Source organism: Geotrypetes seraphini, chromosome 13 (assembly GCF_902459505.1).
Source record: "Geotrypetes seraphini chromosome 13, aGeoSer1.1, whole genome shotgun sequence".
NCBI lineage: Eukaryota > Metazoa > Chordata > Amphibia > Gymnophiona > Dermophiidae > Geotrypetes > Geotrypetes seraphini.
In genome coordinates, this window is record NC_047096.1 from 78,984,466 (window position 1) to 79,000,281 (window position 15,816).

The 15,816-nt window shown below is 45.2% G+C and overlaps 1 protein-coding gene across 1 annotated transcript in view; it reads left to right on the plus strand.

Moving 5' to 3' along the window:
* The window catches only part of TBX21 (T-box transcription factor 21), a 95,004-nt gene that overhangs the window by 52,316 nt on the left and 26,872 nt on the right, over positions 1–15,816 (plus strand). Inside the window, exon 2 of the mRNA XM_033917447.1 lies at positions 9,387–9,541. Coding sequence (XP_033773338.1) covers positions 9,387–9,541 — 155 coding nt within the window. The remainder of the gene's footprint in view (positions 1–9,386; positions 9,542–15,816) is intronic.

The window sequence follows — 15,816 nt, forward strand, 5'->3', positions numbered from 1 at the left end:
GGCTTCAACAAAGGTTCGCCATCCAAGCTGTGCTCTACCCCAATCATAGCAGCAGATGCGCCCGATGAGTAGGGTTGGACTGTAAATTCTGTCATTACAGTCTGCCACAGAGTTGAAGAGCCAGAGGTAGGTGGAGGAAAACCTTTCTGTTTTCCCCTTCTTTTAGGCATCGAAAAAACTGTACTAGAAATAAATTTCAAAGACAAATTTGCCGTATGAATGGGAGCTCTCAACCCTGCCTCTGCTCAAGACGCCATCTTGCATCCCTGATGACTTGCATCCTGCAATGACTTTAACCCCTTTGAAAATAATTTTTCTGTTTGACCTTCAAACCAGAATGTCACAGCTTCCTTGACGTCTTCATCACTTGAAAACCACTGTCCACGTAGAGATTTCTTCAAAACTCACGGATTCAAGACAAAGACAAGTTCCTGCTGAACCAGAACGTACGCAGGTAGGGCTAGTCTCAGTTAGGGTGCTGGTCTTTGACTAAGGGCCGCTGCGTGAGTGAACTGCTGGGCACGATGGACCACTGGTCTGACCCAGCAGTGGCAATTCTTATGTTCTTATGTTCTCAGAACAGGAAACAATCTGAAGGAGCCAGGTCAGGACTGTAGGGTGGATGGTTCAGCTTCTGAAACCCATGTTCTAGGATGGCAGCCTGTGATTGGTGCGACACGTGCACCGAAACATTGTCATGAAGAAGCAGCACACCAGTTGAGTTTTCCTCATCTTTTCTCCTTGATTCCTGCAAAGCGATCATTGTATTGGTGAAACTCTCCCCAGTTATAGTTGTCTTATTTAGCGAAACTCTCCCTGGTTATGGTTGTCTTGTGAACTCCAGAAGTAAAAGTTCTTCATCCCAGAAGATAGAAAAATCTGCAGGTAAAGTCATGGCAATTATCTTGAACTTTTTTGGGGTGGGGGATGACTTGTGCTTCCACTGCATTGACTCCATTTTGGACTGAGGATCTCTGTGATAGACCCAAGTCTTATGTCCAGTCACGAATTGATGAAAAAAATTTCACTTGGTGTTCAGAGAGCATCTTCAAGTTCTCCTGACAGCATTGAAGCCTTGTGGCCTTTTTGGAACCCAACTTTTTATGAATTATTTTCCAAACTATACCTGCTGAGATGACCATTTCTAGAAATCTTAAGTCATCTATCTGACAAAATTAAATCCTTGACTTTCTTGCCCATTTCTGTGGAAGTTGCTTCCACAGGCCATCCAGTGTGAAGGTCATCTTCAATGGACTCTCTATCCCACTTAAACTGCTTGCTCCAAAATTTTACTTTGTAGGATGATGGGGCAGACTGCAGTCATGTGTTCATGGATCTCCTTTAGTTTTTATCTTCTTTTGTGAGAAATGCTAGGGATACACATGCAACAGGTTTTTCATTTAGCAAGAGGCTAGCTCCTAGACTATGCTGGCTATCATTACATTGCACCACGAGATCAGCACCAGTGTCATAGAATCCCAACACTGGGACCACCCTCAGTAAACACTTCAGCTCACCTAGCATTATGCCACATCTCTCAGGTCGCCAGATAAACTCATTTTCCTGCTTGAGCAGTTTTCTTATAAGTGAACATATTTCAGAGGATCCAGGTACAAACTTTGCTAGATATGTTGCCTTGCAAAGTAATCTTGAGATCCCATGTTTATCTGTGGAGGCAGGCATATTTGTCTATTGCTTTGACCTTCAGGAGATCCAGCTGCCGTCCTTCACTGACAGCACAAACCCCATAAATTCTAAAGATTTGCAGTTGAGGTAAAATTTCTCTTTACACAAATACATTTTTGTTGGCCTCTGACTAAGACTGTTTTGAGGTTGCGATCATGGTTCACTTTAAGCCTGCTCAATGTTATCTCCACATCCATGACCAGCAGGTCATCCGTGATGCAGGCCACCCTTCTCAGGCCAGACAGTGCATCTTGAAGGCACCTCCTGAAATTTTTCCGGTGCCATGGATATTCCAAAGGAAAGTCCATGCAATCTATATTTCCCAAATAGTCTCAAATGTAGTCTAATTGCTTTTCTGTTCATCTAAGTTCCATTTCCAGAACCCACTCTAAGCATCAAAGCAGGGAAATAAACCATATCATTGTGCAAATCCTAGGAGAATATCCTTCTGGATTGGCATGGCGTAATGATTTTGAGTGGTTTGAGTCTATACGTATTTGTTATGTGCACATTTTTGTTTGACTTTGTGGCCCACTGCTGTGTGACCGTACACTGTTAACTATATTTTGCTCTACAGTCGAGTGGGGTTCGGGTTTTTTACTGAACTTCCCACCCGACATGTAAGAGGAGCCGATGATTAAGGACATGTTGCCTTATTGGCTAAATGTATCTGACTTGAAATTGTATATTCAGTCAGTGTGTCTGAGACGTTCTGTATGCAGTGACAGTTCACAGGGTAGTGACTCTTTTTGTCTATTTATAATTTACTTTTGATATCATGTAACCTATTCAGACAGGCTCAATGGCATAACAAGGGTAGGGGAAACTGGGGCGGAGCCAAGTGCCCCTCCCCCCACCTTCCAATCACCTCCCCCCTCCCACAAAATCCCGGTGGGCTAGGAGTGGGTTTGGATCAGACTCCCCCAGCTCAAGAACCCTCCACCCCTGACACCGTTCCCCCCCTCCCCCAGTACCTTTCATCAGAAATCAAGCAGGGGGGGTGCTTGGTGTCTGGGGCTGTCGGAGGGAAGAGAAGGTGCGCTTGCAACAAGGGGTCAGAGAGGAAGAGAGGTGCCGGCACTCCCATCAAGACGGTGCCCGGAGCGTACCCCCCCTCCTCTCCCCTTACTACACCACTGCTCAGGCAATCTCAACTACTTCACTTATTATAACCCACAGCAACAATATGAAGCGGTGTTCTATCCAGGCGCATCTTCCGCTTCCCAGAGGGAACACAGAGACTTACACAACAGCCAGTATGATCCATAACACATGCTAAAGACAGAGATCGCCTTTAGCAGGGCTGTTGCTAGGGTTTGATGCCCTCCTACAACATATGAGTTGGAGCCCTACACCCTTACACCATCTCCTCTCCCTCCCCTGCATCTTCTTTCTTCTCTCTCCTCCCGAGGGGCAGCAGCATGCCTTTTTTGGGGGGGAGGGGAGCCTAAGCTCCACTCCCAGCTTCCCCTTCAATTCCCAAGCTCCCACAACAATTTACATTTAGCCAATTTTTTGTAAATCATATATCATCTAATTCTGTACAGAGTTCTTAAATTAGGTGCCTTTTTTTGCATATCATATAGAATACTAGCACTTAAGTACATATATCCACAATTCTATAAAAACCTCTAAAAAAATTGTGTACGCAAATTTGGGTGTGAAATTCAATTGACTAATGAGCCAGTTAGCACTGATAATTGGGATATTAGCGCACAATTATTGGTGGTGATTAGTTTTAATTCAAATTTATGCACATATCCCATGCCTAAATTTTACACATGCTCCAAAAAGATGATGTATTTATTTATTCATTTAGCCCATCCTCCCAAAGGAGCCCAGAACGGGTTACAAATTATGTGCATAGTTATAAAATAAAGGGGATCCATGCCTAATCTAGTGTAACTCCGAGTCCCATGGGTTCTGCCTCTGCGTTGCTTCTATTGGATCGGGGGCTGTTTTGGATCCCCTGTCTGTTGGGTATGCTTTCATTATTTGTATCTGCTACTGTTTTAACTTTATTGATTTTATCAGATGTATTATTTTATTGATCACTTTATCCTGTATTTAGACATTGACTGTTTACTATATATTTCAGACATTGACTGTATGTATTTTTTTGTTGTGAACCGCTTCAGACTTCTGGTATAGCGGTATACAAGAAATAAATTATTATTATTATTACTAGCTTTATAGCCCATTACATTAACGGGTGCTAGAATATATGTGTGTGTCTTTCTTTCTCTCTCTGTCTCTTTAGCTGCTTTTTCCTGTCCTTTCTCCCTTCTTTTTACCTCCCCTTTGTCCACCACCACCCCTTCACTGCTCCCCTTATCCAGCAGCAGCCCTTCTCCCTTTGTTTTACCTTTCCCCGTCCATCAGCACCTCTTCCTGCTCCCCCTGTCCAACAATAGGCCTCCCTTCCTTTCCCCCCCCTGTCCATAAGCACCTCTTCCTGCTCCCCCTGTCCAGCAGTAGGCCTCCCTTCATTTCCCCCCCCTGTCCATCATCACCTCTTCCTGCTCCCCCTGTCCAGCAGTAGGCCTCCCTTCATTTCCCCCCCCCCTGTCCATAAGCACCTCTTCCTGCTCCCCCTGTCCAGCAGTAAGCCTCCCTTCATTTCCCCCCTGTCCATCATCACCTCTTCCTGCTCCCCCTGTCCAGCAGTAGGCCTCCCTTCATTTCCCCCCCTGTCCATAAGCACCTCTTCCTGCTCCCCCTGTCCAGCAGTAGGCCTCCCTTCATTTCCCCCCCCTGTCCATCATCACCTCTTCCTGCTCCCTCTGTCCAGCAGTAGGCCTCCCTTCATTTTTCCCCCCCTGTCCATCAGCACCTCTTCGTGTTCCCCCTGTCCAGCAATAAGCCTCCCTTCCTTTTTTTCCCCCCTGTCCATCATCACTTCTTCCTGCTCCCTCTGTCCAGCAACAGGCCTCCCTTCATTTCCCCCCCCCCTGTCCATCAGCACCTGTTCCTGCTCCCCCTGTCCACGGGAGTTAGTACAGGGCCGGTGTCTGCCGTTCTCCTCAGAGTCCTTGCTGCCCCCCCCTTCCCTTCCATTCCCATGGAGCCGACTACCTATTGCCCTGATTTACTCTGGCACGTCCCTGATGATATCATCAGAGATGCAGCAGAGCAAATCAGGGCAGTAGAAGGGCCCGAAGCAGCGTGTGAAGACTGCTGCACACGCTGCTTGAATTGCCAAGGTAGTCGGATCCGTGGGAAGGGAAGGGGGGTGAGCGGCAAAGGACTCGGACTCCTCTGGTCTGTCACGGAGGGTGGGCCGGCTCCATTTCGTGATTCGTTCCGGAGAGGGGGGGAGGGAAAGGTAGGAGGCGCTCTTTGTGGAAACAGCACTTGACGTCCTGCTCCCTCCGCTGCAACTTCTTTCCATGTGTCGCGTCCCGCCCTGCCGGAAACAGGAAGTTGTGGCAGAGGGAGCGAAACGTAGCCCCTGGAAAGCTATTCGTCTCAGCGGACATCCGCAGGGAAGGCTCACCACCCCAGCTCCGTCCCCATCCGCAGCCCGGGCCAGGCCTCCCGCGCTTTCTCAGCGGCCCGGCTCGCTCGGTTGGTTGTTTTTTTTGTTTACCTGGCCGCTCCACTTCCTGCATTCGGCTGCTCTCTGCCGGCAGCCGCCTGCCTCAAAGCCCTCCTCCCTACCCTACCCCTAGCATGGCCACTGCACCTTGAGATTGCCCTGGTCTCGGGGCAGGCGAGGACGGCCCCTTGCCCAGCAACGCTGCTTCTCTCCATCCCCGCCAGTGTCGTACTAAGCGCGCATGTGCACTCGTGCCGCCACATAGCGACAGAAAAGGGATCAGGGAACACGCGGCGCGAGTGCGCGGCTAGCATTTTATTATTTAAGATTATTAATTTAGGCGCAAGGATTTATAGCATAGTTGGCAAAAGAGAACTGCTGTACACAGAATCGACATATTAAAAGAAACCTTCTCTGTGGTTACAAAAAGAAAACACAGACAGTCACCTAGTAAGTAAATAAGAGATTACAGATTAAAACCAAATTTAAAGAAACTAACCTGTGAGCAGCAGAATGCTGAGTGAAAAGGAAGATGTTACTTTCTGTAAAAATAAAATGCAACATATCCACATTTTCAAAACTGACATCTCATTTCTCTAAATATTACAAAAACACCAATTATTTTTTGTGTGCACCAAAGAAACTTAGGTGCATATATTTATGCCAGTTTTAGGGCTGATATAAGTGTTCATGCCTAATTTATATCAAACTCAATACTGGCAAAAGTATATTATAACTGTACGGTCAATCAGATAACATATGCCTCCGTGCTTCCAGTTATCTCAGCTAGAAAGCACTGCTCCGTAGGTCTGAACCATTAGAACCAGATCCTCAAACACTACCAGAGGCTCAAAATTTCATTGCCTCGGGCTTTACGTGCTGCCTTGTCACTGGATCAGTTTTCTTCCAAATATTTATATATAGTATTTTAAATGAGTGCTTTTGTCACACTATAAAGTGAAATAAAGACTATTACTTAGCTTTTATATCAATGTGGTCCTGCCACTAGGGTGTCTCACCGACATGTTTCGCTAAATGGTTTTATCAAGGTGTAGCCCTAGTCCATTTTTACTCGCCACTCTCCTGACCACTTTTCATTCAAGACTGATCCAGTGACGAGGCAGCACATAAAGCCCGAGGCAATGAAGTTTTGAGCCTCTGGTGGTGGTTCTCAGGATCTGATTCTAACGGTTCAGACCTACGGAGTAGTGCTGCCTGAGTCAGGAAAAAAAATTTGATTCGATTCAGCCTATTGAATCGATTTTTCGATGCGATTTTCCTGCCCAAGTGGATGTTTTTGTTTTGGGGTTTTTTTTCAAAATATCCTGGTGGGTTTATTTTATAGCCTCTTCACCCACTTTGCCCTCTCCTACCCACACTGGCGCTGTGGTGTAAACCAGTGTTCTTCAACCTTTTTTACACCTATGGACCAGCGGAAATAAAAGAATTATTTTGTGGACCGGCACCGGTCCACAGACTGATGGTTGAAGAACACTGGGCTAGGTTGTGGGCCAGACCCCGCCCATCTCCGCACCAGACCCCGTCCCCATAATAGTATTAATTGTAACACTATTTTTTCCATTCATTTTTCATATATACACACAATATAATCTTATTAACAACACATAATGGTTAACCACAAAATTAAACTACGCAAAGCACACTGTATGCTTCTCAACATTCATTCCTACCAGAACACAGATAAGCCCTATGCAAATACAGGACCAAAAGCTAAAAGTACTAATATTTACAAACAACCCTAAGATGCAAGACTCTGCATGCAGTACAACCCCCAGAGAAATAGGAACAAATGTATTTCTTCCTGAACAGTTCAAAATACAGACAGATGTAAATTCTCAAAATTGACGGAATTCAATCACTAAATTCAAAACTAAAATCATTCCCCGTACCTTGGTTGTCTCCCGCCCTCCATGCTGTGCCTTAACTTGGGGCCTGCTCCCGCCTGGCTGTTTTATGCTGCCCCCAGTGTTATTTTCGGGCCGGCTCCCTCTTCCTCACTGACGCAGTGCACAAAATCACGGGCAGCGGCTCCTCCCGCCTCCCGCGCCTCATTCGGAAGCCTTCCCTCTGACGTTGCAACATTAGAAAGAAGGCTTCTGGTTCAGGGGCAGGATGTGCATAGAAGCCGCTGCCTGTGGTTTTCTGCACTGCGGCAGTGAAGAAGAGGGAGCCAGCCCAAAGATAACACTGCATCGATTGCACCACAGACCGGCAGTTGAAGAACACTGTCTTGGGAACTATGCATGTGCCGGCGCTGTGGACTGGCAGGAAAATGATGTGGACCGGCACCAGTCCGTAGACCGGCAGTTGAAGAACACTGGTGTAAACAAAATAAACAAACAAAAAAGACTTTTCCTCTCTCTCTTAAATCTTAGCTCACGTTCATGGTCTAAAATGATTTTTTTTTCTACCTTTTGTTGTCTGATTATTATTCAGATCTTATCGGTCCCCGACTCCGGTTGTCTTCTGATAACTTGCTTGTGAGGGTCTCCTTCTTTCTTCTTTCTCATGCTAATCATCCATCTTCTATCTCTGTCCTCCCCTTCCATTTTCCTTCCCTCCCCTGGAGGTCTGGTATCTTTCCTTGTTTTCGTCTCCATCCACAGATCCACCTTTTCTCAACTACCCTTTCATCCAGCATCTCTCCCTTCTTCCCCACCACCCCAGGGTCCACCATGTTTCCCTTTCTCTTCCCAACTACCCTCCTATCCAATATCTCTATCCCCCCTCCACACCATTCCTTGTGTCCAATTTCTCTCCCTTTCTGTTCCTTCCCTCCCTAAATTTCATTGTCCACCATCTCTCTCCCTCTCCTGTTTTTAGATCCTTATTTCTTCTATCCTTCCCCATCTCCCTTCTCCATGATCTCCCCCAAGTCTATCTCTCTCCTCCACCAAGTTCATTTCTCCCATCTATCTTCTTCCCATCTCTCCTCCAGTCCATCAACTCCCCATCTCCCCTTTCCCTCCATCTACCTTTTTTATTGCACTCCTAAGCCCCCACTACCACCACACCCCCGCACCTTTCCCAAAGAGTCCGGAAGAGGTCTGCCGAAGGCAGTAGCAATCCACTCCTGCCACTACTCCTTGCGTCTTTTCTCCACTGCGGCCACCCTCAGTGAAAATTTCCTGTTTCCGCTTGGGCAGTCGAATGGAGAGAAGACGCCCAGAGTAGCGGCAGAATAGTGAATTGCATTCGCTACCGCCGCTTTTGCCGGGCCAGGGAGGAGAGGAGAGAGCCTTGCTGCCATCGATCTGCACCAGAGATCTGTTCAAGATTTCCCTCTGCCACCGGAGTCCTTGCTTCAATGTAACTTCCGGTTTTGCAAAACAGAAAGTTACATCAGAAGCAAGGACTCCGGTGGCAGAGAGAAATCTCTCCTCTCCTCCCTGGCCAGGCAAAAGCGGCGGTAGCAAGGGGGCCAACAAATCGGTAAGTCCGATTTTCTTCAATAACAAACGGAGAATCGATTCCAATTGCGAATCGGGCAGCACTACTACGTAGCAGTGCTTTCTAGCTGAGATAACTGGAAGCACAGGCGCATGCCTAATTTATAGGCACATATGAGTATATTGATTGCTATGCTAATATTCTATAAAGAATGCCGGGACAGATAGGGAAAATGCTTGAGTACCTGAGTGTAAAAAAACCAAAACGCTTAGATAACTTTGATAGGCGGTATATAAAAACCTAATAAACTTGAAAACTTATAGAATTGCCCCCATTGAAAGCAATAATTCTTTGAGCTGGTGTGGCTGTCAAAACCTATTGTTTTGCTCTACACATAGCTTCTTTTTGCTGGCCTCCCAGAAGCTGCTGCCCTAGGCAACCTCATAGCGTGCCTAAAGGTCATGCCAGCCCTAATCAGAAGAACTCCGCAGCTCCTCCTAGGCACTCTGGCATACGAGTACCTCCTGCTTCCTCCATTCCTAAAGTGTTCACGCACAGTAGGCTGTGCATGAGAGGAAGGTCCAGCTCGTTTCCATTTTGACCCAAGAGGAGCCCTGAACACACCCCCTTCATTCAGGCTGTGATGTCAGAGTAGCAATTTGAATGCCAGGTGATTTGTGCTGTTGCTGCATCTTTCTGCTTTCAGTTCGATAATATTAACAGACTTCTTATGTTCCTTCTCTCCGTCTAGGAGGATGTTTCCATTTCTGAGCTTTAATATTTCAGGGCTGGACCCAGCCACTCATTATAACATCTATGTGGACATTGTACTCGCAGACCAGCACCATTGGCGGTACCAAGGTGGGAAATGGGTCCAGTGTGGGAAGGCTGAAGGAAACATGCCAGGTATGGTAGACATCAGCTGTCCTACATCCATACCATATCCCCAACTATGTTCCTGTGTCTCAGATTTCTGCCCTGCCTTAGTGGCTGGCATGATCTCCACAGTGTGTGTTAATTATGCAAATTTCAAATCAACGCAGCTAAGTGCAAGGAGGCTCATAATCGAAACAGAAATATGTCTAAAAAACCCGGCCTAAATCGGCACTTAGACGATCAGTGAGACAAGTTGTCCAAGTGCCGATAATTGAACCAGGTTTTAGACGTAGCTAAAAATGATTCAGGTCTTCACAGTGCTGTGTGGCGAGGGCAGGATTTGGGCAGGGCGTGGGCTGTCCTAGACGGAACTTGGACGTGTGACTTAGGCCATCTAAAACCAGGTCTAAGTCACAAGAAGGTATCCAAAGTGACCAGATAACTACTGCAGGGACAAAGTACAGACCCCTACACACTCCCCCAGTAATCACTGACCCCCCCTGCCATAAAAATCATAATAATAGCTTTACATATCTGCCTCCAGAACATCAGCGCCTGGCATAGGAAAGCCTAGTAGAGCTGCTCAGAGGTGGCTTAAGTGGTCTGGGGGGTGGGCTAGTGAACCATGGAGAGGAGGACCCAGGTCCATAAGCCACTCTAACCATTGCATGCATGGTGAAACATGTGCACCCCCCAAAAAAAAACCCCAAACCCTTATGTAACTGCCATATAAGTGGCACCTGCAGCCATAAGGGCTATTGGGGTGGTAGACAGGTTGGTCTAGTCGGTGTTTTGGGGGGCTCACCATGACCTATAAGGTTGTTGTTGTGAAATGTGTATGTGGCACCCTTTTTGTGAAGTTCACAGCAGTGCCCCACTACAGTGCCCCACAGCAGGTACCCCACTACGCTGGTGCAATGTTTGGGTGTCCGTCCATCACTTTGCTGATCCTGCCCACATCCAAATGGTCTTTTTCTAGGCGTTTGTGACTTGGATGAATTTTTGGATGAAAATGGTGTATAAAAATGGATGGCTTAGCGGTCTGGACGATCAGACGGTTGGACGTACAGTTAGACAATTAAAAAAAAAATATGTTGGACGTATTTTTCAAAAATGGACTTTTTCCCATATCCGATTTTGGGCGACTAGCAACTTAGGGCCAAAACGGACTTAAATGTATATTTTGATTATGCTCCTCCACGTCTATAGGGGAAAGCATGTGGCTTTGAAGGCTTTCTAGAGAAATGTAACCCACAAAGATCAGTACCTGGGTTTTTTTTTTCCTTTAGTTTCTTTTACTCTGAAAATGGCATGCATTCACGATCAAAGTTTTTTTGTTTGATTGTAAATACTGAAAAAAATAAAAACAAAAAACAAACATCTCCTCTCCCCCCCAGCATGCATAGTTTGGAAAATGCATTTTGTCCCATATTGATCCCTATTCCCTATAAGTTCTTTTGTCTAGGCTTGGAGCTTGGATGGAGACAGAGGCAGCTATCTGGTGTCGACTTCTGATAGGCACGGAGCACTGCCAACGCTGCCATACCTCAATTTGGGCTGGCATCACCGTCTCCTTCAAGAGCTGATCCTGGAACAGTGGAGTTGGGGAGTTTTCCAGTAGTCTTGAAAACCAATGATTATCCATTTCTTAAGAAATCTCAATTGGTGGTTGAGGAGCTGATAAATATTGGTCAGTTGCGCCTTTGCTGTTTCAGGGGGAAATATTTAGATAAAGTGGTGGCCTAGAAATTGGCTGTTTATGAACAGTTCCTGTTTAGTCACACTTCAGTTGGGATAATGAGAATTTCATAATCCAGTGATCTTATTAGTGTTTTTCCAGATGATTTAATGAAGAGATAGAGAAGGGAAAGAGGATATTGGGGATGTTGCTCCCGTATCTTGTTCTCTGTTACCTTACTCTTAGGTTGGCCTAAAGGTGGTTGGGATAAGTGGATTGGTGCTTCAATGGATTTCTTCTTTACTCTCAGATTAGAGTTACCAAATTTCTTCATGAAAAAAGAGGACACATGCTCCTGACATTCTACTCCCCCCCCCCCCACCTCAGCCATGCCTCATTCCACCTCCACACAAACCTCATCTCTTCTTCCCCAAGTCTGGCCCGCGTCTGGAGGGCCTCTGAGCTTGTGCGCATGCATCTGGAGTCATCGTGTCACATCTGTGCATGCTCAGAGGCCCTCCAGACACGGCTTCGAGCTCAGGGCCTTCCAAAACCTGGACAAATGGATGAGTTTTGAAAATCCTGCCAGTAACCGGGACAGTCCTCTAAAAAGAAGGCATGTCTGGATCTTGTGTGGAGGATAGGTCACCCTGCCCTTGAAACTAGTGGTCATTTTTGTGGAGTTTCCTGTTCAATGTATTTATGACCCCATTTGGTTGTTTGTTGACATGAAAGGAAGAGAAAAATAACACCTGTATGCAGATGATGTGAAAGAGTAGCGTAAATGTTTAGTGCAGTGGCCTGAGAACCTGGGGAAATGGGTTTTGATTCCCACTATAGCTCTTTGTGACTCTGGGCAAGTCACTTAACCCTGCATTGCCCAAGGTACAAAATAAGTCCCTGTATATAATATGTAAATCGCTTTGATTGTAACCATAGAGAGATGGTAAATCAAGTCCCATCCCCATCCCCCCTCTTGTGGTGCAGGAAATAAAGGCGGAATGGCAGTCAAATGCTTGCATGAGATTATGAATTGGTTTAGGAAGCAAACTTTGGGTGAATAAGGCAGAAGCTGTTTGAACCGACCATCAAGTTCCTGTGTTGGTAGCTACTCCAATTTATGGTTTATTCAGATTTACTATACCACCTTCTTTAAAACCTGAAAAAATGGTGTACAATACAAATTATATAGCCATTCAGTTGAGGATGGGCTGGGATGGTTTACATGAGCTGGAGTGAGCTTCAATGGAGACTCCAGTAGATGCACAATACTGGGCAGAGCCCTAGGTTTCTGGCCTAGAAATATCTAAGAAAAAGAGCAATTTAAATTAAATTATTACATTGTAGAGAGTGTATGTTTGGGTAGACTGGATGGACCATTCCTGTCTTTACCTGCCGTCATTTACTATGTTACTATTTAGAAAAGAACTCCATTTCAAATAGGCTTGCATAGGCTTCACCACACTCGCATGGCTTCCAAAAAGATACATCATCTCCAGTTGGTTCGATACATGGCTTCACGCTTGTGGATAGGTTGAGGGCAACTCTATCAAAGGTCTTTGTAGAGAACTGCCCCAATTTCCTGTGGAGTTAAAAATCACCCTATGCTATAATACCAGTACAAGAATGATAAAATATGGATAATAGAGCTAAAAATGAAATAAAATAAACAAAGCATCCGATTTGTTGCAGTTCTCTGGGTCTCGCCACGTCTGTCTTTCTTCACACCCTGAAGGAAACCATGGCATGATGACTGAAATGTTGGTTCTACCTACCCAGACACGGCGAGACCTGGACAACTGCAGCAATCATGACGCCAGCCGCAGAAGCCTAAGAGAACATAAAAGATCTATTTATTTTAAATATTTTTATATTGTTTTCCCATTAAGGTAGCCAAAGCAGTTTAGTCATCAATAAAAACATTATTAAATTTTAAAAAAAATTACATTAAAATACAATTGATGACAGGATAGAGGGAGATACCAGCACAGAGATATCACAAGAAACAGCGCTGTAGACCACAAGTGATGTAAGAGACAAAGGGCTCCTATTACTAAGCTGTGCTAGCGGTTTTAGCGCGCGCTGCGTTGCCGCGTGCACTAGATGCTAACGCCGGCATTGAGCTGGCGTTAGTTCTTGGCGCGGGGTTAGCGCACACGGCAATGCAGCATGCGCTAAAAACACTAGCGCACCTTAGTAAAAGGAGCCCAAAAGTTTATTCAAACAATGAAAACTGAGATGGCATACCTCGGGGGCAAGCAGCTTTTTGAGTAATGTTATTTGCTATGTCCTACAACCAGGTTGAGACCAGATTTTTAACCCCTGACCACAAGGCAAAACAAAGAAAAATCCAACGGGTCTGCAGTAAAACGCGAACACCAAAAATAAAGAAAAGACTGCAAAGTGAACATAAGAAGTTGCCCCCGCTGAGTCAGACCAGAGGTCCATCTTGCTCAGCGGTCCGCTCTCGCGGCGGCCCATCAGGCCTAGTGCCTGAACAGTGGTCCCTGATTAATTTTGTAACTTACCTCTAATCCCATCCCTATAATCTACCTCTACTCTTATCTGTTCCCCTCAATCCCTTTGTCTTCCAAGTACCTATCCAAAGCTTCTTTGAACCCCTGTAGCGTGCTCTTGTTTATCACATCCTTTGGTAGCACGTTCCATGTATCCACCACCCTCTGTGTGAAAAAGAACTTCCTGGCGTTTGTTCTAAACCTCTCCCCTTTCAATTTCTCTGAGTGCCCCCTTGTACTTATTGATCCCCTTAATTTGAAAAATCTGTCCCTGTCTATTTTTTCTATGCCCTTCATGATCTTGAAGGTTTCTATCATGTCTCCTCTAAGTCTCCGCTTTTCTAGGGAGAAAAGCCCTAGCTTTTTCAGTCTGTCAGTATATGAGAGGTCCTCCATGCCCTTTATTAGCTTAGTTGCTCTTCTCTGGACCCTCTCAAGTACCTCCATGTCCTTCTTGAGGTACGGCAACCAGAACTGAACACAGTGCTCCAGGTGCGGGCGCACCATAGCACGATACAGTGGCAGGATGACTTCCTTTGTCCTGGTCGTGATACCCTTCTTAATGATACCCAACATTCTGTTTGCTTTCCTTGAGGCCGTGACACACTGCGCCGACGCCATCAATGTTGTGTCTGCCATCACTCCCAGGTCTCTTTCAAGGTCGCTCACCCCTAGCGCTGATCCCCCCCATTTTGTAAGTGAACATCGGTTTTTTTCCCCTATATGCATGACCTTGCATTTCCCTATGTTGAAACTCATTTGCCACTTTTTGGCCCATTTTTCCAGTGTTGTCAGATCTTTTTGGAGATCTTCGCAGTCCTCCATGTTATTGACCATGCGATATAGTTTGGTGTCATCCGCTAATTTAATAACCTCACATTTTGTTCCTGCCTCCAGGTCATTTATAAATATATTGAACAGGAGCGATCCCAGCACCGACCCCTGTGGAACTCCGCTCGTGACCCATTGCCAGTCTGAGTAATGTCCCTTTACTCCAACCCTCTGTTTCCTGTCCGCCAGCCAGTTTTTGATCCATCGGTGGACCTCCCCTTGCACCCCATGGTTCCATAGCTTCCTTAGTAGTCTTTTGTGTGGCACCTTGTCGAAGGCTTTTTGGAAGTCAAGGTAAATGATATAGTCAAGTGGAATGTATAAGGTGCAGGAATCTTTATTAAAAGTCTCTACAAAATTGTAATCCATAAAAATGGCTCTCGTATACGTGGAGTATGGACCCAACACGATCTGTGTTTCGGAGAAACTCTCCTTCCTCAGGGGTCTGGGATATCCGATGTATCGCATATAGTCATGCGGAGAACACCGTGGTTGTATAAAATAATCAACTCTGTGTGTTAGTCCGGAAGGGGAACTTCTCGTCTTCGATTAACAAATTTTGATTATTTTATATTCCATTTTTATGGATTACAATTTTGTAGAGACTTTTAATAAAGATTCAGCCAAATAGAAATACCAAATACGAATAATGGACATTGAGCTTTAACATAACAAATAATAAAAGAAACAATCAGAAAACCAAGTGTTTATTTCGGTAGGATTTAGCACAGTAGAGCCACAGATTATTTGTAACTGGCTGAATTTGAATAATGTATTTGGGGCACTTTTCGGAGTGGAATTAATACTGAATGTTCGGTACAGCTCTAGATTAGATTAAAATACAATTAAAATAAGCTTTGTGGTTAAGACATAGGGAGGAAGTGGGTGTGAACCATGTGGTAAATTTGTATGCTAATATACTCAAGATGAGAGTGTAAATGAGAGAGCTGAGAAAAATTGTCCTGGTGGTCATACTCCTGTGGCTTGATCTTCTTTTGCCATTAACTGCTTTGTTAGCAGAGTTTCTTTATGTGGTTCTGCTTCAATGTTTCTAGATCTCCTAGCTTTTTTATTTAATTTGTTTTCTATCCCGTCCTCAAAAAGCTCAGGACAGGTTAAGGGATACAATATGCCATAGTTATAGAACAAGGCTTTTTGGGGTTTGTTATCTTACAGGTTAAAATTGTCACAGTTACAGTACAAGATTTAGCAATACAAGTTTTTGTCCTAATATAACACATACTGAGGATCTTGTATCAATATACATTTCTTTGTAATCT